This window comes from Piliocolobus tephrosceles, chromosome 11 (assembly GCF_002776525.5).
Source record: "Piliocolobus tephrosceles isolate RC106 chromosome 11, ASM277652v3, whole genome shotgun sequence".
Taxonomy (NCBI): domain Eukaryota; kingdom Metazoa; phylum Chordata; class Mammalia; order Primates; family Cercopithecidae; genus Piliocolobus; species Piliocolobus tephrosceles.
Window position 1 is genome coordinate 54,619,132 of NC_045444.1, and position 22,535 is coordinate 54,641,666.

Consider the following 22,535-nt stretch of genomic DNA (forward strand, 5'->3'; position numbering starts at 1 on the left):
ATAGATAGATAGATAGATAGATAGATAGATAGATAGATAGATAGATAGATACATAGATACATAGATACATACATACATAGATAGGCAATTACCCTACCAAAAATGACAAAATTGATATGAGTTGGATTACAAATTGGCTCTTACGAAATAGGTGCTCCATAATTATTCAAGACACCTACATTTTTCAGGAGTCTGGTCCTGTTGATAAGACCCTGGTTTTAACTTTCTTGTACTTGTGTTTAACTTAGAAATTGCCTTAACCACAGAAAAATCAAACAATAATAACTGAACTGAATTGGAGAATAGAAATTAGAGACAGAGGCCTCTCTGAGTTGTGGAAAGGTGGATAGGTAAGTGAGGGTCCAGGATAGGTAAGTGGGGGTCCAGAAGAAAGTGGCTCTATCACCCAGTGAATCAGGAACCAGGGCAGAAGCCATGAGAGCTAAAGGGTCACAGAGGAAAAGTACAAGGCAATTTAGAAAAAGAGATACCACTAGGGCCTCCTCCTTCCCCTTGGGTAGAAGATTAAGTTGAATTCACAAGGAACCGAGGAGTCTACCTAATCTGGTTGCTGTTGCCTTTGTAAACCAGATGTTCAGCTTGGCAGAACATCCACCAACCTTAGCACTGTCGCCCACACTGATTCTGAGAACAAAGAGGAATTCTCATAAGGGAATGTTGTAGGAAGGAGTTTATGAAGACATCTGTAAGAATAAAAACCTAGTCCTGTTTCATGTTCATGACTAGTAGTATCAGAGAGTATTTATAAGTGCTTTGTACCTATTCCAATGTGATAGATAAAATTAAATCCTTACAACCTCAGAAATAATTTTATTCTTGACCCTTAACCTCCCAATGTAGATCTGAATACAAACGATACATAGAACAGTTACATGTCAGGGATTAAATAGCAGAGTGATTACTTTCTATTCAACAAAGTTAAAATATCTTTTTAAAAGAGTGGTAATAGACAAAAAGAAGCTACTAATTTTTAAAATCTATAATCTATAATGTTGCTACTCTAGCTTCTACATGTCCCTCCTTCTTACTTGACTCCAGCCACACTCACCTCCTCACTATTCCTTGAACACATCAGGATAGAAAGACCGTGATGGATAATGCCTTTGCCTTGGTTGTTTTCTCTGGCTTGAATATTTTCTCCCCATCTATCTATAAGACTAGCTTCCTCATCATCTTTAAGTCACCTTCTTAGAGAGACCTGCCCTGGCCTGGCCCCTCTGTGTACTATTATAATGTATCTCCCCCAGCAACCAGGACTCCTCACCTTTCTTATCATGATTGCTTTCTTCCCCCCATAGCACAATTTTACCTTCTACTATAAGAGATCATTTACTTATATTTTTTGTCTGTTCTCGCTTTCTAGAATATACAAGTTCCACAAGGGCAAAAGTATTTGTCTAGTTTGCTTACTTATTTTTCCTCAAAGCCTAGAACTGTCTAGAGCATAATAAATGCTCAGTCACTGTTTTTAATGAATAAATGACCATATGAATATTGACTTTTCAAGATAAAAATTTGGGTTTATTCCCCTAGATTTAACCTACATACTGCGATTTTTCATAATCAGGATCTGCTCATACGTCAGTTTTCATGCTTTTCATTTTCACGCTCTCTGCCTTAGAGAGAGAGATTCAAATAAATCTACCCTAGATGAATGGTCTGTGGGGAATAGTCCTCTTCCTCCAGAGGCTTCAAATAGAGCAACATTAGGGTCAGTCTTGGCATTTAAGTCTCAAAGAAATTCAGACTTACTCTGAGAGAGATATATAGATTAGATAAAAGTATGAGTAAAAGAGAGATTATATTTCTAAGCAACAGAAATTCCATATCACAACAAACCATGTCCAGATAGTAAAGAGATAGTATCAGAAAAAAAAATCTTCACTGAGGCCAAGATGAGGTTCCCTTGAAGCTGACCAAAATAAGGATGGTCAATTTACTATTATTTCTGCAAGATATATTTTTTTCTAATGTCTATGGACAGATGATGATTAAAATTCAGGGCATCAATCCCCACAAGTATGCAGTATACCTAAGTAACAAGCATGCATATGTACTCCCCTGAATCTAACATAAAACAATTTTTAAAAATTCAGGGCTTGTTTGTGTAGGTCCTATCAGAAAAGCCAACATGGTAGGATTCTTATTTTAGTATCCCAACAGGCATATTCTGGGAGAAGGATGCTAACACTGAGATGCACATTCCAAGAAATCTGAGATAACAGAAAACCATCACCCCCGTCTTAATCCATTTGAGCTGCTGTGGCAAAATACTGTAGATTGGGAGTCCTGTAAACAACAGAAATTGATTTCTTATACTTCCAGGGGCTGGGAAGTCTAAGATCAAGGCTCTGGCAGATTTGGTATCTGATGAGGGCCCATTCCTGGTTCATAGATGGTGCCTTCTAACTGTGTCTTCATATGGTGAAAGGGACAAAGCAGCTCTCTGGGGTCCCTTTTACAAGGACACTTAATCCTATTCATGAGGGTTCTGGTCTCATGCCCTAATTACCTCCCAAATGCCCCATCTCCTAACATTATCACCTTGGGCATTATGATTTTAACATGAATTTGGTGGGCACACAAATATTTAGACCACAGCACCACCGTTAACCTTGCTGTGTGGCTTATCAGCCCTTCTGTAGGCAGTGGACCATCCGGGCTGGGAGCCATACGATGCCCTTTTCCTCTGACCTTAACCTGCTGTCCCTTCATAGATGCCACACACTGTTCAAAGACACAACCATACCTTCTGAAGCCCCAACCATTTAGTAGGCAGAGAAGTGGTCCAGTTAAACCTATACAGTTGCCCCAAAGATCTTCCTAAAGTTCAAATGCACTGGGCACGGTGGCTCACGCCTGTTATCCCAGCACTTTGGGAGGCCGAGGTGGGCGGATCACAAAGTTAGGAGATCGAGACCATCCTGGCTAACACGGTGAAACCCTGTCTCTACTAAAAATACAAAAAAAAATGTAACTGGGCATGGTGGCGGGTGCCTGTAGTCTGAGCTACTCAGGAGGCTGAGGCAGGAGAATGGCGTGAACCTGGGAGGTGGAGCTTGCAGTGAGCCGAGATCACACGACTGCACTCCAGCCTGGGTGACAGAGCAAAAATAAAATAAAATAAAATAAAAAATTAAAGGTTCAAATGCAAGTAGTACCCTTCTTTTCTTGAAATTCTGTAGTGATTTCTCCCATAGCTTCAAAGTATTTGGCTTGCTACAAAGCATTCTTTATGATATGGTCTTTGTCCTGGCTTGATTGCATTCTTGGTAGTCATTGATTTCCTCCTATCTCCTGTGGCCCTAAATAAGTGCTTTGCCCCTTTTGCCATATGATGACACAGCTAGAAGTCACCATCTATGAACAAGGAAGTGGGCCCTCTCCAGATACCAAATCTGCCAGAGCCTTGATCGTGGGCTTCCACTGATCTCCTATGTGTCTCTCCCAACACGTGATGGACTCCCACAGGATAAGAGTTATACCTTATTCATACCTTATTCATCCTCAGTGCTAGGCTTGTGGAGATTCTTAGTAAGTACTGGTTCAGTGGCTGAATGGCTAAATGGAAATGTGATGTTGCTAAACTCTAATATGGCTGGTTTTTCTTTCCTCAAGGACTTTGGCATTATGTTCCTGCACCACCTTGTGTGTATTTTCTTGATTACCTTTTCATATGTCAACAATATGGCCCGAGTAGGAACGCTGGTCCTTTGTCTTCATGATTCGGCTGATGCTCTTCTGGAGGTAAAAGTTTTCTTTCATCTTTAAGAATACAAAATCCAAAATTTAGCAAGTCCCTAATCTCATTAACTCTTCAATGTTATGCTAGATGGTGCTTGGGTACAATAGTAAATAACTGCCTTGAAACTGCAGTGTTTCTTTGTAGGTTAAACTGGTGAAAATGAGATTTTAAATTAGTATGTAAACTTTTTTTTTTTTTTTTTTTTTGATACGGAGTCTTGCTCTGTCACCCAGGCTGGAGTGCAGTGGCGCGATCTCAGCACACTGCAAGCTCTGCCTTCTGGGTTTACGCCATTCTCCTGCCTCAGCCTCCCGAGTAGCTGGGACTACAGGCGCCCGCCACCTCGCCCAGCTAGTTTTTTGTATTTTTAGTAGAGACGGGTTTCACGGTGTTAGCCAGGATGGTCTCGATCTCCTGACCTCATGATTCGCCCACCTCGGCCTCCCAAAGTGCTGGGATTACAGGCTTGAGCCACCGCGCCTGGCCAGTATGTAAACTTTTATACAAAAAAAATTGTTAATAAAATGCTGAAAACCTTTACTAATCCATACTTAAGAAATGAATGTTTTTACAAAGGAAAATCATTATTTGATTAGGTTTTGTTTGGTGTGTTGTAACTTTTACCCTGATTTATTGGGAAATTTTGTAAAACTCGGTTTGGGTACTGATGGAAGTTATACATCCCAGTAAAATTAAGTAGGAGTCATCATTTTTATTGCCAATACACATTTTCCTAATGTTTTTACAGTGAAAAGTGCATACGAATTGCAAATTTTATGTAGAAACTATGTTTTCTATATATGAAAGTATAAAGAATATCTGTGGAAATATTGGTTATATATGAATTGGTTACTATTATTTAGAATTCTTAAAGTAGTAAAATAAATAAAAATGTTCTAGCATATTTCAAAAGGTAAAATCCCAAGGAAAATTGTGATGTGATATTTACTTTTAACTATGGCTCCTGTGAAGAGTCATACTCAATAATGTTAATCATTAAAGTCTTTGCATTTTATATTAAGAAATTAATATAACTGGTCAGAATTACCTTATAAGAGTACAAAGCCTATGTAGAAATGGTTCTCACAATCTGATCTGAATTCTGATTTTTTTTTCCTTTAGGCCCACCATTTTGCTTTAAGTGCTTTGTTTTACCACCTTTGAAGCAATTACTATACTATGAATGTAGACTAGACATACCCTCAAATAATGATCTGTCATTGCAATATAAGCAGAATTCTATGCTGTAAAATTTGAATCTACTATAAAGACAATTAAGGTTTGAGGTATATACAGCACTTTGTTAAAAAAACTCTGGTCCTTTCATGTTATAAAATAGAAAAATAGACCTAATGGGCTAGATAAGTCAAATGATAATTTGTTGCTATGATTTTTAAGTGATTCAAGCTAACCTCTATTCAATATATTTTTAGTAGGAGAAATATAATTAGTATAAAGAAATATAATAAGTATAATCAATAATATAGATTGCTTATATTGCAGTCCCCTGGAAATGAGTTACCATTTGGTTAAATCTTAAGTTTGCTTGAATGTAGAAATTTATGCTGCAACCTAAGGCTGTACAATCAATCCTATACAATTAGCCAACTGCATTGCCTGTGGAAATGGCTGGCATGATGCTTGGTAGTGCCATGGGGTAGATTCAGAAAATTTCTAACCAAGTTCCACTTGTATCCAGAAAAAAAAATTCAGAAATCTCAGTCATGTGGCTTAAAAACAAATGTTCTTCATCACCTAGATTCTCTTTAATGTTATAAAAATAAATAACACTTAGAGTATTCAATTAATGAGATAGGTCACCTGTCACCTCCTCAACATGTTATCTTATGGCCTAGACATTTCTGAAAAGTTTGTGTTTAAAGCTTATTTATTGAATACTGGTGAAAAAATGTAAAAGAAAAATTTCATGATTTACCTAGCCAGAAGAAAGTAAAAGGTACCTTTTAACATAGTTTATGGTATTACCCCTGAAGTGTTCATGTAATTAAAAGCTTATAATCCTAAATTCCACCCAGTTAATAGATATTTCCCCTTAGGAATACATTCCTCTCATAGCTTTGCGCTTTATTTAAATCTTTTAAATTATAGCTTCTGTGGATAATGTCAACAATCTTTTCAAATCTAACTCAGTTAATTTAAGTTTCCAAGAAGTAGAAAATAACGTTATAAATTCAGAAGACATCATCAATTTATAACCCTGTGTGTAGGTGCTGTGAATTCTATGTAAAAATGTAAAAAGAGATGACTAAGCAAAATTATGTTTTCAGTCTCACCTGTTTTTAGAATCATTTGTAAAAAAAGTAGATGGTAGAGAAAGGGATATGATTTCTTCCCTAATTTATAATATAAAAAGTCTTCACTTAAATCGCTGTCATAAATTATGAGAGTACTTTTCACAGACCCTTTGAGCATTAGTGGCTTTCATCTAAAAATGACCCATTCATGTAACTGTGAAAATTCTACCTAAATGGATTAGTTGAAATGACATGATCTTGACACTTTCTTCATTTCTAAGTTCGTGAGAATAAGCCCAGAAAAGCATCTCCCAGAGTATTCCTTGTGCCTGTTTAGAGAAAACCTATAATTTTAAGGAGAAAGGAAGAAAAACACAGAAAGCTCCATATATTCTATATAAAGTTTGTAGCCTCAGTATTTGAGATTCATAGAAAGGTTTAAAGGATTATCCAGCACTTCTGTTTGAACTGTTATACCAGATTTCTGTTTTGGTGTCTCTGGCTTGCTAATATCATCTATGATGTAAGAATTTCTTATTTTTCTCTCTGATTTTCTGAAATCAACCATACAATTGAATTTTTCAGGTTGCTGAATATTTTATTAACTCTGTAACAGTCAGGAATTCTACTTATGGCTAATGGTGCTTCTCACTCAGCTTGTGGGTAATTTATAAATGCTGATGCATGATGTATGACATTTCAGTCACAGGCAATTTTATGCATCTGATAAAGTATATCTTATAACAGACTCATGCATATTGAAAGAAACTTTTTATTATCAGTATAACTACATTAATATGTCACATTCCTTTCTTTCATAGGCTGCCAAAATGGCAAATTATGCCAAGTTTCAGAAAATGTGTGATCTCCTGTTTGTTATGTTTGCCGTGGTTTTTATCACCACACGACTGGGTATATTTCCTCTCTGGTGAGTATGCCAGTCTTCTTCCTAATAGAGCCACCCTTTCCAAATAAGCTTTCTGAACCATTTTCCTTTTGAATTTTACCGTAAGTATTTAGAGGTTTAAATATGTTGGGGGAGGGGAATACCTCAAGAAACTGCTTGATTTCTTCTTCCAGAAGAGGGTGGCACTCTTTACTAATGATTTCCACAGAATAGTTGGAAAAGGATGTGGCTTGCATGGGTTCTGAAGTTACAGAAAGCCATCTGTCATAGAAGGCACTAGTCTAGAATATGACTCAGGAACCTCAGCCATGAAGGTTGGAATTAAGAAAGAAACTGTAGTGTTGCAAACAAGTATATAACAGGAATCTCCTGTACCACGGGTTCACAAAGTGTTGTCCCTGGATTAGTGGCAGCAGCATCACGTGAGAACCTGTTAGAAATGCACATTCTCGACCCCACCCAAGACCCACTGAGTGATAAACTCTGGAGATGAGTCCTGGCAATGTGTTTTAATAAGCCTTCCTGATGATTCTGCTGCATATTAAAGTTTGAAAACCACTATCCTAGGTAATTTTCATTAGCTATATACCATTCTAACCAAATAGTCTTTGAATTATATCCAAAGTCTCTTCCAGCTTTGTGTTACTTGGCAAATATGCCTTTCATGTTTCTTCCAACTTACTGAAGAAAAATGTTGACCAAGAGGGATTCCTGGTCCACCCCTGAAGAATTTCTTTAGATTGACCTCAGTCCCTCAAACACCAGTCTTCCTGTATGATTTTTCTACTCATTACTAAGCCTTCTAACTGTTAGATTGTCATGCCTGCTATTTCCCCACCTTGGTTAAGGTACATAAAAGAGTTTTGTCAAAGGTCTTAAGGAATTCAGGATTTATTCTGTTGAGTCACTCCCCGCACAGATAGAGGCAGAGTCAGGAAAAGAATGTGAAGTTGGATTTCAGAAAACCTTTGCTGACTCCTGGGTCTTCATTCTAAGTACTTGCCCCCATCTGTGTGATTAGCCATCTACAACAGTAAGCTTACCAGTCTAGAATATCCATTCTTTGCGTTTTCCATATCGTTTAGGCGTGGACTTTAAAATTCCAATGAACTACCATTTTCTGTGTGTATTTAGTGAAAATTTACTGGGCATTTGCTGCGTTACCAGCACTGGGATGGTACTGGTAATGCTGATAATTCAGTTAGACATAGGGCTGCCCTTGGGGTACTTGCAGTTGAATTCCTACAAGTCCTTTTAATATTCTGGTTTATAATTTGGGGTATGGGGTGGGGGAGGCCAGAGATTATAAATTTTTTTTCCAAACATTTACTGGACATAGGTAACATAGATGGATTATCAATATTTAAATGTTTTGTTGCACTTACTGAGCAACTCTGTTGGCTAAATTATACATTATAGCAAATAGAGTATTTGTGTGAAATAGCGACTCACCTGTGGAGGGTAAGGTATAATGGAGGTAGATTAGACTTTAGTTTTAAGAAGCATTTCATAGACCTATTTCTCCTTCAAAGACTGTGCTTTAGGTAGAAGAAACAAAATTATTTCCCCTGCCCTATATTCCTTTTTGTTTTCAACCCATTTCTTTGTATTCACCAACAATATCTTCCAGGTTCCTCTTGACTATATTTGAATTCATCATGAGTCATCAGAATATTGGTAGTTGATGGGTTTAGTAACAGTTGGCTTATTGTCTGTTGTATCATCAATCCATGGTCCTCAAAGACAGCATACACCATGATTAGCCTTTTAAGAACTATGCACTGCTCCTCCAGACTTCTCTTCCAGTCACAATACATCCTTCTAGAACAACCCTGTCCAACAGAAATATAATGCAGGCTTTATAGTAACACAATATTTTCTAGTAGTCATACTAAAAGTTTTTTTTAAAGATGAAAGGTGATATTCACTTAAATAACATATTTAACTCAGTATATTCAAAATAGTATTTTTTTTTTAAGACAGAGTCTTAAGAAAACCTGCCATGTCGCCCAGGTTGGAGTGCAGTGGCACAATCTCGGCTCACTGCAATCTCTGCCTCCCAGGTTCAGGTGATTCTTTGGCCTCAAGTAGCTGAAACTATAGCACGTGCCACCATGCCCGGTGTAATTTTTTTTTTTTTTTTTTAGAGAAACAGGGTTTCACCATGTTGGCCAGGCTGGTCTCAAACTCCTGACCTCAAGTGATTCACCCGCCTTGGCCTCCCAAAGTGCTGGGATTACAGGCATGAGCCACCGTGCCTGGCCAAAATACTATTTAACATTATCAACACATTAATATTAAAATATTTTGAGTATCTACATTCTTTTTTTTTTTTTTTTTTTTTGAGATGGAGTCTCGCTCTGTCGCCTGGGCTGGAGTGCAGTGGCCAGATCTCAGCTCACTGCAAGCTCCGCCTCCCGGGTTCCCGCCATTCTCCTGCCTCAGCCTCTGGAGTAGCTGGGACTACAGGCGCCTGCCACCTCGCCTGGCTAGATTTTTGTATTTTTTAGTAAAGACGGGGTTTCACCGTGTTAGCCAGGATGGTCTCAATCTCCTGACCTCATGATCCGCCTGTCTCGGCCTCCCAAAGTGCTGGGATTACAGGCGTGAGCCGCTGCGCCTGGCCCGTATCTACATTCTTTTAATTTATATTAAATCTTTGAAATTCAGTGTATATTTCACATTACCACACATCTAGATTTAGTTTAACTACATTTTAAGTGCTCAGTAGCCACATGTGGTTCGCTTACTGGACAGTGCAGTTCCAGAAAAGAACACCTATTACAGTCTTTTACAGTGACGAGATTCTACACATTTTCTGGGGTCTGCGTATCTTGGTTGACATTCTTAAGTTTGCTGTTTGCTACATCCGTACGAGTCAGGAGAGTGTACTGGTTAGCTGGGACGTTTGGACCAGTGTGCGTGTGTTCAAATCCTGCCTCCACTGCTTAACACCTTTGTGCTGAAGTTTCCTCATCTCTTAAATAGAAATGATGATGATGCCCAATCACAGCATAGTTGTAAATATTAAGTGATTTTATGTCTCTATAGAGCTAAGAAACATGTCAGGTTCATAGTAATTGTTATGTAAGTATTGGCTTGTTAAGTGAGATTATTTATTTAACATGAAAAGAGAGACCTCTTAGGAAATGAGTAAGAAAAAAAGAACAATAACTCAATAGAAGTATTTGGAGTGGCTCTGAACTGGCACAGTTCAGAAAAATATAAATGACAAAATTATAGAAAGATTTAACCTTACCATAAGTAAAGAAAGCAAATTGTAACTTCTGGAAATACAGTCATGTACCATATAGCTACGCTTCGTGGCCAATGATGGACCGCATATATGACAGTGATCCTACAAGATTATAATGGACCTAAAAAGTTCCTGTGACAGCATCATAGCACAGTGCATTCATTACTGATGTATTTGTGTTGATGCTGCTGTAAACCAACCTATTGCACTGCCAATCACTCCTCATTCTTCCCTGCTACAATCCCCTGGCAATCACTAACCTGCTTTCTGTCTCTGTGAACTTACATTCTGTGGTCATTTTATATAAATGGTTTCATGCAATATGTGATCTTTTATAACTGAGTTCTTTCCGTTTGCTGATGGTTTCACGGTTTATCCATGTTGTAGCATGTATCAGTACTTCATTCTTTCTTATTGGTGAATAATATTTTATTGTATGGATATACCACATTTTATTTATCTGTTTGTCAGATGACAGACTTCAGGATTGTTTCTACTGTTTGGCTGTTGTTAATAATGCTGCTATTAATGTTTGCATACAAGATGTGTGAATACACATTTTCAATTTTCATAGGCATATGCTTAGGAATGGAATTGCTGGATTACATTGTAACTCTGACTTTTTGAAGAACTACCAAATGTTCTTTTTCTTTAGAGCTAGGACAAAAAGTTTAAAAAAAAAAAAAAAACAGGGTCTTGCTCTGTTGGCCTGGCTGGGCTGCAATGGTGCCATCATAGCTCATTGCAGCCTTGAACTCCTAAGCTCAAGTGATTCTCCTGCCTCAGATACTCGAGTATCTAGGACTACAGGTACGTGCCACAATACCTAGCTGATTTATTTATTTGTAGAGACAGGGTCTCACTACATTGCCTAGGCTAGTCTTGAACTCCTGGCCTCAAGCGATCCTCCAGCCTACCTAGGCTTCCCAAAGTGCTGGTATTACAGGTATGAGCCACTGAACCCCGCCCACCAAACTCTTTTACAAAGTTGCAGCACCATTTGACATCTGACCAGCAATGTATGAAAGTTCTACTTTCTCCACTTCCTTGCCAACACTTAACTATGTTTTGTATTGTATTCATTTTAGTGAGTATTAAATGGTATCTTATTGTAGTTTTAATTTGCATTTCAAATTATTTACCCGTTTGTAATTTGGTTATTTGTCTTTTTATTGTTGTCAGAGTTTATGTATGATTATATATCTGAATGATGAATATAATAATGCATATGATATACAAAGGACTTACCCAATATATAATTTGCAGATGCTTTCTCCTTACTGAGGGTTGTCTTTTCACTTCCTTGATGATGTCCTTTGAAGCACAAAAGCTTTTAGATTTGATAAAGTTTGTCTGTTTTTTCTTTTGTCACCCGTGTTTTTGACGTCTTAAGAAACCATTGTCAAATCCAAGGTCATGAAGATTTACTCCTATTTCTTTTTCCTAGGAGTTTTCTAGTTTTAACTCTTCCATTTAGGCCTATGCTCTGTTTTGAGGTGATTTTTGTGTATGGTGGAAAGTAGGTATCCAAGTTCATTCTTGTGTGTGTGGATATTCAGTCATCCCCACACCATTTCTCGATTGGCTATTGATTTTATTATGATCATCTTCAGCACATAACTCTTAACGAAGCGAACTTGTGTTTGTCACATTCCTCATTTACTGCCCTTTACTGGCTTGAATTCATTTCCACCTCTTAGCGTCACACTATATTTTATCTGTGGCCTGCTTCCTAGGTTGACTCATTCGTCCTGCCTGGGAACTCTTCATCCTGTCTAATAAGCCAAGAGGTGAGACACATCTGCACAGCCCTTTCCTCTTCTCTCCAAGCTGGGATGCTATCCAAGGGAGTGTTGATTATTTCTGTCCAGAGGACATCTGGGATGCAACTCTCCCACACACAGGCCACCAAAACTGATCTCTCCACTGCTCCTTCCTGGTGATATCACTGTCCTCTGTGGTCTCCCTGTGTAGATGGTTCCAGCCAATGCCTGGCCTTGCTGTTCCTAGGACATGACTTACCCCAGAAAGTGCAATTTTTATATCCACTCTATGCTGCTGTTGGCCCTGCTGACCTGTTTAATGACTCTATTTTGGAGGGGAGGATAAAGAAAGTGGCAACTCTTCCTCTAGCCCATCACTACACTGCCCACAGCCTCACCACAGAATCCCTTGCTTTGCTTTTTCTTATTCACAGTCTTTCCTGGATTGGGAGATAAGTAGAATATGATGTGGGAAGAGACCTTTCTTGTCAAATAATTCAACCACCACATGAATAATTCCAGTGGAAGGAAACCCTGCACCTCTAAAGACAGTCCCTTCCAGTTGCACATTGGCCATTATTAGAGAGTTCTGTCCCAGGCTGTCACAGTTTACCTCCCAATACTTTCTGCGTTTTGGTCCTAGTTCTGACCCTGGAACTATATACAGTGTCTAATTCCTGTTCTGTACCTCAGCCCAGCAAATACTCGAAAAAAAAAAAAAATTCTTACTCCCCCCTTTCCTGTTATCTTCATCAAGGTAAACATTGTAAATTCCTTCAGTCACCTTTTTCTCTGGCTTTCATGCTGGTCTTTTCTGATTCTGAATTTTAATGTATCAAATCATCTGGGAACATTACATCAGTTCTTCAAAATGTAGTTTTCTCTACTATTTGTCTTAATAATACCTTGTTATTTTGAATCAGTATTTGTATGATTATATTATATAATGACTGAAATAATCTTGCTAATACTGTTACGGGTTTCCTCCAGGTACATGTGATGATAATCTTTGTATAGAAGCATCATCTTCTCCCATTTTGCTAACATATGAAACTCTGAAATTGTAACTTCATAATATGACCATCCTGGAAGCCAAGATAATGTGTCTTTATTTCCTGTTCTCGGTAACAACATTCTTCTTCCATAATTACACACCTTTTTGCTAAAACCTGAGCAAACATATGAATAAGTTTACTGTATCAAGAGTTTTACTGCTTTAGCAGTTTTATCAAATAATCAAATATTTAGTGGGTCGCTCAGAATTTATCTGGTAGGAATTCTTTCCTAACACATCCTTACATAATTTGATTGTTCTTTTATTAAATGACATCTGTGGAATCAGGTAGTTTCATTGTTGATATAATTAACAGCAGACTTTCTTATCAGTATCTCCTTCAAATACATACTTATTTTTCCCAGATGGTGCTGTATATAGTCAAGATCAAATTTTAGCCAAGTCTTTATTTATCATATACTTTTAAAGATTTGAGTTTGTAGTCAGTATTTAAAAGATTCAATAATATATATTGGATACTTGTTGCACTACTATTACCAAACAAGCAATCACTGGTGCCCCACCGACTTGCCATCACTCAAAGTGTTAAAAGTTTAAATATTTTCTCTTGTATTTAAATTTCTGCAAAGTCATGTCTAGTTAGCTCTCCTCAACTCAAAAATCGATGCATTTTAGCCTTTACTTTGTAGTCACAGTCAATGATCTGATCCTTTTTGAGAGTAAATCTACGCATGATTGTAAGCTGTTACAATTTTCATTGATCTGCGATTCTCTCTTATAGTCCACTTATATGTAATCTCTACGTTCCTAACAATTTCCCGTAAAAGCTGTGGTTTTAATATGGCATAGATTGCACTCAAACTCATAACATCCATCAACAGTGCCTTACAGCGCCTACTTAAGTATTTGTTGAGTGAATTAGGTACTCTTTAATTATAAACGGTCTCATGTCCATTTTCTTAGTTGATTTCCTTAAATCTTTGTTAAGTAAGATAGGTGCGATTTCTCCCTTAATACACAGAGAAAGCAGATTCATTTAGTCAGTGATTCACTGGGCTCTCTGGACTCTGGTCTCCTAATATCAGTTCAATTCAACAAGTACTTACTATGTTCCATTTGTTCTTTCTACAATGCAATATTCTCTTCTTTAAGGCCATAAAGCATTTGATAAGATACATTTTTGGTGGTAGTTCAATAAAAAAAAAGAGTCATTTAAAAATGATTGCCTCTGTCATTCTGCCCCAGTCAAGATAACATATTGCAAATATCATCATCTATCAGCGATACATTAGAATCTGGTAAAGAAAGGAGCAAATTCACAAAGATGCTGAAAGAGAAGTGGCATGGTACAGTTGGCTAGAAAGGCTGCTTGCTTTGAGTCAGATTTCTCCTCCCACACTGTCTAAAGACCAGATGTGTGATTTCTCTGCACTTATGTCCTCATCGGTAAAATAATGGTAAATAGTCTACCTACCTACCAGAAATGTTAAGGATCAAGTGTAATAGTATTTTACGAACTATAAAATACTTCATAAATATTAAGCATTTTTCAAAATATGCTGTTACTGTTAAATATATAAATTCCCATTATAGCCAAGTGGTCAGAAGTTTTTATTACATTTTATAGCTTCCCACTAGTCTATATTAAGGAATCATAACCATAGATACATCTGAAATAAAATTCTAAAATGGTCTATCCAATTATGAGACTTAAACTGTCTCCCTTTAGTGGCTTCTGTTCTCAGTAGTCAGTGAGCATATAATATTGAAACTGTACTAGTTTGCCGTATTCTCACAAATCCCAAGTGAATGGGCATACCACTATCTCCAGAACCTCTTTCCGTGGCCAGATAATGATTTTCCACATCTCCAGTCATGTCCCATGAAGTGCCAGGGCCTTGGCTACAGGAGGGTTAGAGTCAAATATGTCCCTTTACTGGTCAGCTGCTGTTTGGACAGAAGCATCTGCCTTCTCAGAATGTTGCTTTCTGTTGATCGCTTCACTGAAAAGTAGGGGAATTATCTGTGGATTTGTTCTCTCAGAAGATTTCTACAATAAAAAAAAAAAAAAAAAGTTGACCAGGTGCGGTGACTCACGCCTGTAATCCCAGCACTTTGGGAGGCCAAGGTGGGCTGATCACAAGGTCAGGAGTTCGAGACCAGCCTGACCAACATGGTGAAACCCCATCTCTACTAAAAATACAAAAATTAGCAGGGTGTGATTAGCCGGGCATGGTGGCATGCACCTTGTAATCCCAGCTACTCAGGAGGCTGAAGCAGGAGAATCGCTTGAACCCTGGAGGTGGAGGTTGCAGTGAGCTGAGATCGTGCCACTGCACTCCAGCCTGGCAACAGTGTGAGACTCTGTCTCAAAAAAAAAAAAAAGTTACAGAGGAGACTCAATCTTCCTTTTACCATTTTCCATGATAAGATTTGAAATTCATATAGACACGTAGGAGAAGATATCTTTTTATCTGATTTATTTTTCAAGATGTATTTTACCATATAAGTGGCATGGCTTATATGCTTTTCTGAATCGTTGATAAGGAACAGATTAGTCTCAGTCTTCACACATTTGAAAATCCTGACTTTTTTTTCATGCAATCCCTCGACAAATTTGCTCTGAAATTTGCCTTGGTGCTGGTCTGTGTTAAATATATTAGAAAGATTTGAAGGATGAAACTGGGTATCTTTTGGACATAAGGTATTTTGGTGTGTTTTTCGTAATTCTTACATCTATCAGCATTAGTTAACACCTTTACAGGATGTGGAAGAGTTAGATGGAAATAATGTGTTTTGAGATGTCTCTTTCAGATGAACATAAAAATTTTAATGTAATTTTAGGGTTGAAGGTCTGGACCAGAGGTCAACAAAGTATGGCCTGTAGGACAAAGCAGCCCACTGCCTGTTTGTATCAGTAAAGTTTTATTGGAACACAACCTTGCCATCTATTAATATTGTCTTTGGCTGCTTTCTGCTACAGTGGCATGGCTGAGTAGTTGTGACAGGGTTATGGCGCATAAAGCCTAAAGTGTTTGCTCTCTGGTCCTTTGCAGAAGAGACTTGCCAACTCTCTGGCTAGGCCATTAAAAATTAGTCTTGTAAGTAATAATAGGGCAGTGGGTGGAGTGAAATACTAAATGCATTCAGCCTTGGAATAGTCTTTAAAACTGTTGTCCACTTTAGGCAAAAAAAAAACAAAAACAAAACATGCAATTACTCTTTTTTTTTTTTTTTTTGAAATGGAGTCTTGCTCTGTCACCCAGGCTGGAGTGCAATGGTGCAATCTCGGCTCACTGCAACCTCCGCCTCCTGGGTTCAAGTGATTCTCCTACCTCAGCCTCTCGAGTAGCTGGGATTACAGGCACCCGCCACCATGCCCAGCTAATATTTGTATTTTTAGTAGAGATAGGGTTTCACCAAGTTGACCAGGCTGGTCTTGAGCTCCTTACCTCAGGAAGTTACTCCTAATATTGGGAAGGGAGAACAGAATATGCTCTTGATTAAGTAGGCTTTTTCCTTTTGTGACTTGAATCAACAAAAAAAATGCATTGTCACCGGCCGGGCGTGGTGGCTCACGTCTGTAATCCCAGCACTTTGGGAGACTGAGGAGGTCAGATTACCTGAGGTCAGGAGTTCGAGACTGGCCTGGCCAACATGGTGAAACCCCATCTCTACTAAAATTACAAAAATTAGCTGGGTGTGGTGGCACATGCCTGTAATCCCAGCTACTCTAGAGGCTGAGGCAGGATAATTGCCAGAACCCAGGAGGCAGAGGTTGCAATGAGCCAAGATCGTGCCACTGCATTCCAAGCCTGGCTGACAGAGCAAGACTCTGTCTCAAAAAAAAAAAGGTGCATTGTCCTAGTAACGCTCTCTGTAGAGAATAAATGTATTAAGTGTTCCTTCCCTCTTTCCCAATCCCTGAAGAGAAGCCTTTACTGGGGGAAGAGAAAAAAATAAAAAGATTGTTTGCTCAAGGTATTATAAGATGTGTTTATCATCTAGGGAGAAAATTCAGTATGATCATTTGCTCTGTTTTAAAGATATCTGAGTGTTGTAATAAAGTCTCATGCTAGGACCAGAGATTTGAAAATTGTGTATTTGACCAGGCATCTCACGTACTTGAGAGAACTGATGCATCTCACTTACTTGAGAGAACCATCGTCAACTATGTTTGTATTTGCTTAGGCTGTTATATAGCACAGTTATGTACTGGGCTAGTGCTCTCCATTCTCACTTCCCATCACCTCCCCGACTTTGGTCTTGGGTCTCTCCTGCCAACTTTCCACTCCCATCCATGCTGAGCTCCTTCTCAACTGTCCTAAGCTCAGCCTTGGACTGCCGTGCGCCTGCCCTTTGCCTTCTTGACTGTGTGGTGGACCAGTACCATAACCATCCCAGAAACCTTCCCTGCAGAATCCCAGAGCGCAGGGCTCTGTGGTGCTGTCAGAGCAGGCCACCCTGGCCGTGTCCTTTCATTGGCAGAACCTCTTCCATGCCTCTGATGGCAGTGTTGCCAAGGAGACGGAACCACAGGATCATTGGCATCCCTAGAATCCTTCTGTTCCTTGTGAGGCTGTGTCTTATCATATATTATCATTTAACTTTTCATGTCTCTGTGTCTTGTTTCCCAGACAAGAGAGCAAACACTTCACAAATTCCTCATAGACAAAGAATCATTTCTTCTTTATCGATCTGTTAATCGCACGTTACTGTGAGCCTGCTGTGCATCAGGCACAGTGTGAGTGTTGGGGATGTAGATATTGATTAGGTTATGTGCCCAGGAACAGCTAGCACTAAAAAACCATCAATAAATACTTGTTTAATGGAGAATGAAATTTTAGAGTTTCCCCTGCAGTTTGGCACAATCACGACTGAGATGTTGCAGCCCACGTGCATCTTTCCTTATGATGCGGAACCGGCCCAGCCGAAGAAGACAAAGACAACAGTGACTTAGTAGCTTTCAAAAGCAGGAGCATCCCAGCCACTGAATTGTTTTGATCAGATAGAAACAGATCAGATGGAAACAGTACTGCTTTTAATAAGTTTAGTAAGTCCTGCCTTTATCCACAACTGGTCGTAAAACAGAAATGCTCAGTTGATAAAGTGGATTGTCAATGAATTGGAAATACATTTGTTAAATGTATTTAAAGAAAATCACAAAACAAGTAGGTCTACTAAAATGCAAACTCTGACTAGCTGTGACCAGCAGCCAGGTGGTTTTGATGATTGTGTATTGTATGTTGGCTCCTGAGTGAAGCAAAGAGAGAGGGCAGCATGGGAAGGAAAGGACAAAGGAGAAGTATCAGGGGGTGGGAAATTATCTGTCCCCTTCCATGCAGTCATCCGAGGAAGAATTCTGAATTCTGGCATAACTATTTTAAATTCTGTATGAGAGACCTGGTGAGTCGTCCCCAGCCACCCTTGGGGATTTCTCATCAGGCTTGTTGTCAATTAGGTTCCCAACCTCAAATTCGTAACAAACTCCATGTCTCTCAGGGCAAGTTGCAGCCACCAAATATAACTATCTTAAGTCCTTTTTTGAATGGACAACATGTAAACCCACATACAATTTTCACAAACAGTTATGTCTTAGACTACTTTGTATTCTACATAGTCTGAGGCCATGCATTAAAGAGACTTGTTGCAAAATAAATATTTAGTTTGATTTGTTTGGCGACTAATACATTGTGTTGCGATCTATGAGTTATTCCATAGTTATGAAGAAATGTAGAATCCAGGACTCATGAAAATGTTTATTAAAATTGTTCAAAAAGGCCATTGGAAATATGTTCAAAGAAATGATTCTGTGTACATTCCGTTTAAGAATGACCAGACTGGTCCAGGCACGGTGGCTCAAGCCTGTAATCCCAGCACTTTGGGAGGCCGAGACGGGCGGATCACGAGGTCACGAGATCGAGACCATCCTGGCTAATCCAGTGAAACCCCGTCTCTACTAAAAAATACAAAAAAAAAAAAAAAAAAAACTAGCCGGGAGAGGTGGTGGGCACCTGTAGTCCCAGCTTCTCGGGAGGCTGAGGCAGGAGGATGGTGTAAACCCGAGAGGCGGAGCTTGCAGTGAGCTGAGATCCGGCCACTGCACTCCAGCCTGGGCGACAGAGCGAGACGCCATCTCAAAAAAAAAAAAAAAAAAAGAATGACCACACTGAAACAATTCCAAATGCTTTTAAATTCTGAGCAATACAGAAGTACTGTTTTAATCACTTAATATTTTAGATGGTCTTTATAATTGAAATATAAATATAGCAAAATGCATCTAATGAAATGGAATTGTCGATTAGCTGTAATTCTACTACCCAGTAGTGCATGCTAATTAAATAGGGAAGTATTTGGCATTGTTTCCCAAAATAACAACCAGAAAGTGCCCTGAGTCACTTCTGTTCCAAACAAGCCTCCTACCTGCTAATTCTGTCGTGCTCTGCAGTCATAACTGATGTTAATCTGAAGCAGCACAAGATTGTGAACCATCAAATAACAGTAAAATATTTTCAGTGGCTTTTTATTATACCTTTTGACTAACAATAAATGAACAAAACAAAATAAGGAAAAATGTCTAGTTATCACTAAGTTAACCACAGTATTTCCATTAATCAAGACTTTAGTACACCAAATTTCCTAGTTTTTATCCTGTGGAAATATAAGGGTATTTTATCTTTTGTATGCTACTGAAGGACAAGCATCATCATACTGCAATGAATACTTTAAAGTGATGTTCAACATCACACAATGGGGCCTATCATGGGGACGGGGGAGGGATTGCATTGGGGAGTTATACCTGATATAAATGATGAATTGATGGGTGCTGACGAGTTGATGGGTGCAGCACACCAACATGGCACATGTATATATATGTAACAAACCTGCACGTTATGCACATGTACCCTAGAACTTAAAGTATAATAAAAAAATAAAAATAAAAAAATAAAAATAAAAACCAATTAACTGTTAAAAAATAAATAAATAAATAAAAATAAAGTGATGTTCAAGTATCATTTGACCATGGGAAGTAAAGGGCAAAGGAGAAATAGCAGGGGGTGGGAAATTATCTTGCCCCTTCCATGCAGTCATCCAAGGAAGAGTTCTGGCATAAAGATTTTAAATTCTGTATGAGGGACCTGGTGAGTTGTCCCCGCCAGCCACCCTTTAAGGATTTCTCATCAGGCTTACTGTGTTGTCAATTAGGTGCCCAGTCTCAAATACGTAACAAACTCCATGTCTCTTAGTGAATTCAGAAGATATGTGAAGCACTGAAGGAATTTTTCTTTGTGTACAAGTTCCTTAAATTACGTCCCTTTCCTAGAATACTACATTATGTTAGGAGCACAATTTGCCAAGTCAGCATGTCATAAAAACTGGTCAGAACCCTTTCTTATACATTGTCTACAATGTATTGGAGAAATAAGTCAGTTGCTTCACAAAATAGGTTAAAGCTGCCGTGAAGAGGTAGGGAAGAAACAGAACTTGAATGTCTGTCTGAGCAATGAATTATTCATGGAGCTTGACCCCCTTCTTCTTTCCTAGCCATATGATTGCATTTATTTCAAATTGTATCTCCCCCATCCCATTAAAAAATTGAAGTAGATGTTAAATTCCCTACTCTCAGTAGCAATCACATGGCATTTTCCTGAAGCACTGTTATAATGGAATTGTTTGGTAATCATTCTTTCCTTGTCACTTTTCTCCACTCAAGAGTGAGTTCCAATAGGGCTAGGACCACATCTCATTCTCCCTTTATGTGCTCAGTCCTTTGCACCTGGTGCTGGTGCATCTTGCAGTTCATCTCTGTGATTTATTCTGCATCTTCATTTGGAATTCACCTTCATAAATGGCCCTTCCCAGACCGGTAGCTTGTTTACTTAATTCAATGTAATATAGTATAAACCTTTTTACTTTTTTCTCCCCAAATCAAGGAAAAATATTCTGAATGCCACAGTAATACTTATTTAACTTCTCTCTCCTCCTTAGCATACATATTCTACCTAATTCTCCATTCATTATTTTCTCACCCCACATGCTGTCCCTGACAGCTGTCGTCTGGGTTGAACTCTCTTTCTGGCGTAGTGTGTAGGGGACTGACCTTTGGGCAGCCCACACCAGACACAACTGACTTGTGGCTTTTCTCACTCTTTCTCTCTCCCTTTTTTAAAAAACTTGCTCTCTATCCATCCTTCAGAGATTTGGGGAAGATGATGAAAGATTGCTTTATTTTGAAAAGAACTATATACACAAGTAGGGTCATTGTTTATTTTTATCTTCTGACCTGCTATTTTTCCAGAAAGAAGTCAAGTAAAGTGATACTTGGCTGTGTGTTTACAATACAAAGATATATATATATCTCAAATAGCTATATTTACATATGTAAATAAATACATACAGTGATGCTGCGTTGTGCTTATTATGATCTACATCAGGTAAGTATCACACCAGTGGCTTGAATGAGTTCATGGGGCTCCTTTTCGTAATTAAATTTGGAGAGACTATCACTTGCTTCCTGCTGCAAAACGATAAAAGGAATAAAAGGGAATATGTTTATCACATAAATGAGGGCCTTAATGGTTTTGAGATTTCAGACAAAACAACTTCATTGCATTTACATGAAAACCCAACAGTTTCATTGAAACTGTATTTTGGTGGCACTTTTTGTGCTTATAGAGTCTTGGTACAACAAATGGGCCTTAAAACTCTCATGTTATCATTTATAACTAGAATCAGGATACGCTTCTCTGGACCAGTATCTTGAGAACCTTGAAAAACAGCTAAGTAGATTTCCACATCACCTGAGAACAGATGGAGATTGTTTTCCCCTTAGCAAAGACGAAAGAGAGTTAATTTTCCTTCATGTTAACACTGTTCCCAGTATGCTGTGACAACTTGCCGCTCCTTATTGCTTCTGCATCTGAAAACTTCTTGGCAGTACAAAGTAATGCACTTTTGTTGGAGAAAAGGGAGAAAAATTTGACAGTAAGGTATGTCAGTTACTAGAGCTGTCATTTAACCAAATGCATATGTTACAGTAGAAGAATATATAAAGTTAAGAGACAAGCAGCTCAACTCCAGCATAGGAGGAAGACTGAATACACTTCTAGGGAGTTTTTCCAGTCGTAACAAGAGCCTCTGACAATTCTGGAAGCATGATGATGGTGGAGGGAGCAGGTAAAGGTTGACTAGGGTCTCACCCAAGAGTCTGGATTGCAGCGGACACATGTTCTAGTAATCATTTCCCATGCCTAATATAGCTTATCATCAGGAAAGTTTCGCAGGCCTTCTCTTGAACCCATTAGGGGGAAAAATCAGATTGCCAATACTTTATTTTAAAATGGAGGGGTCAGCAGTATCAAATACTGCAGGGCAGATCAAGGCAAATGAAATTACCAGTCACTGTGAAATTGTACACGTTCTCTTCTTCATCCATAAAATGGGAGAATTGGAATAAATCTCAGTTGCTAAAAGTTTTAGAGCTAAAAGCTCTGAAAGTTTTATGACGTTATGCTTTGGCAATGATGAAGGGGTTGGTGACCTTCTAGTTTAAAAAAAATGTGTAGAATTATG

General features: G+C 38.5%; 1 protein-coding gene across 1 annotated transcript in view; it reads left to right on the forward strand.

The window, feature by feature from the left end:
* The window catches only part of CERS6 (ceramide synthase 6), a 329,510-nt gene that overhangs the window by 265,986 nt on the left and 40,989 nt on the right, over positions 1–22,535 (forward strand). The window contains exons 7-8 of the mRNA XM_023188162.3: positions 3,640–3,768; positions 6,843–6,949. Coding sequence (XP_023043930.1) covers positions 3,640–3,768; positions 6,843–6,949 — 236 coding nt within the window. The remainder of the gene's footprint in view (positions 1–3,639; positions 3,769–6,842; positions 6,950–22,535) is intronic.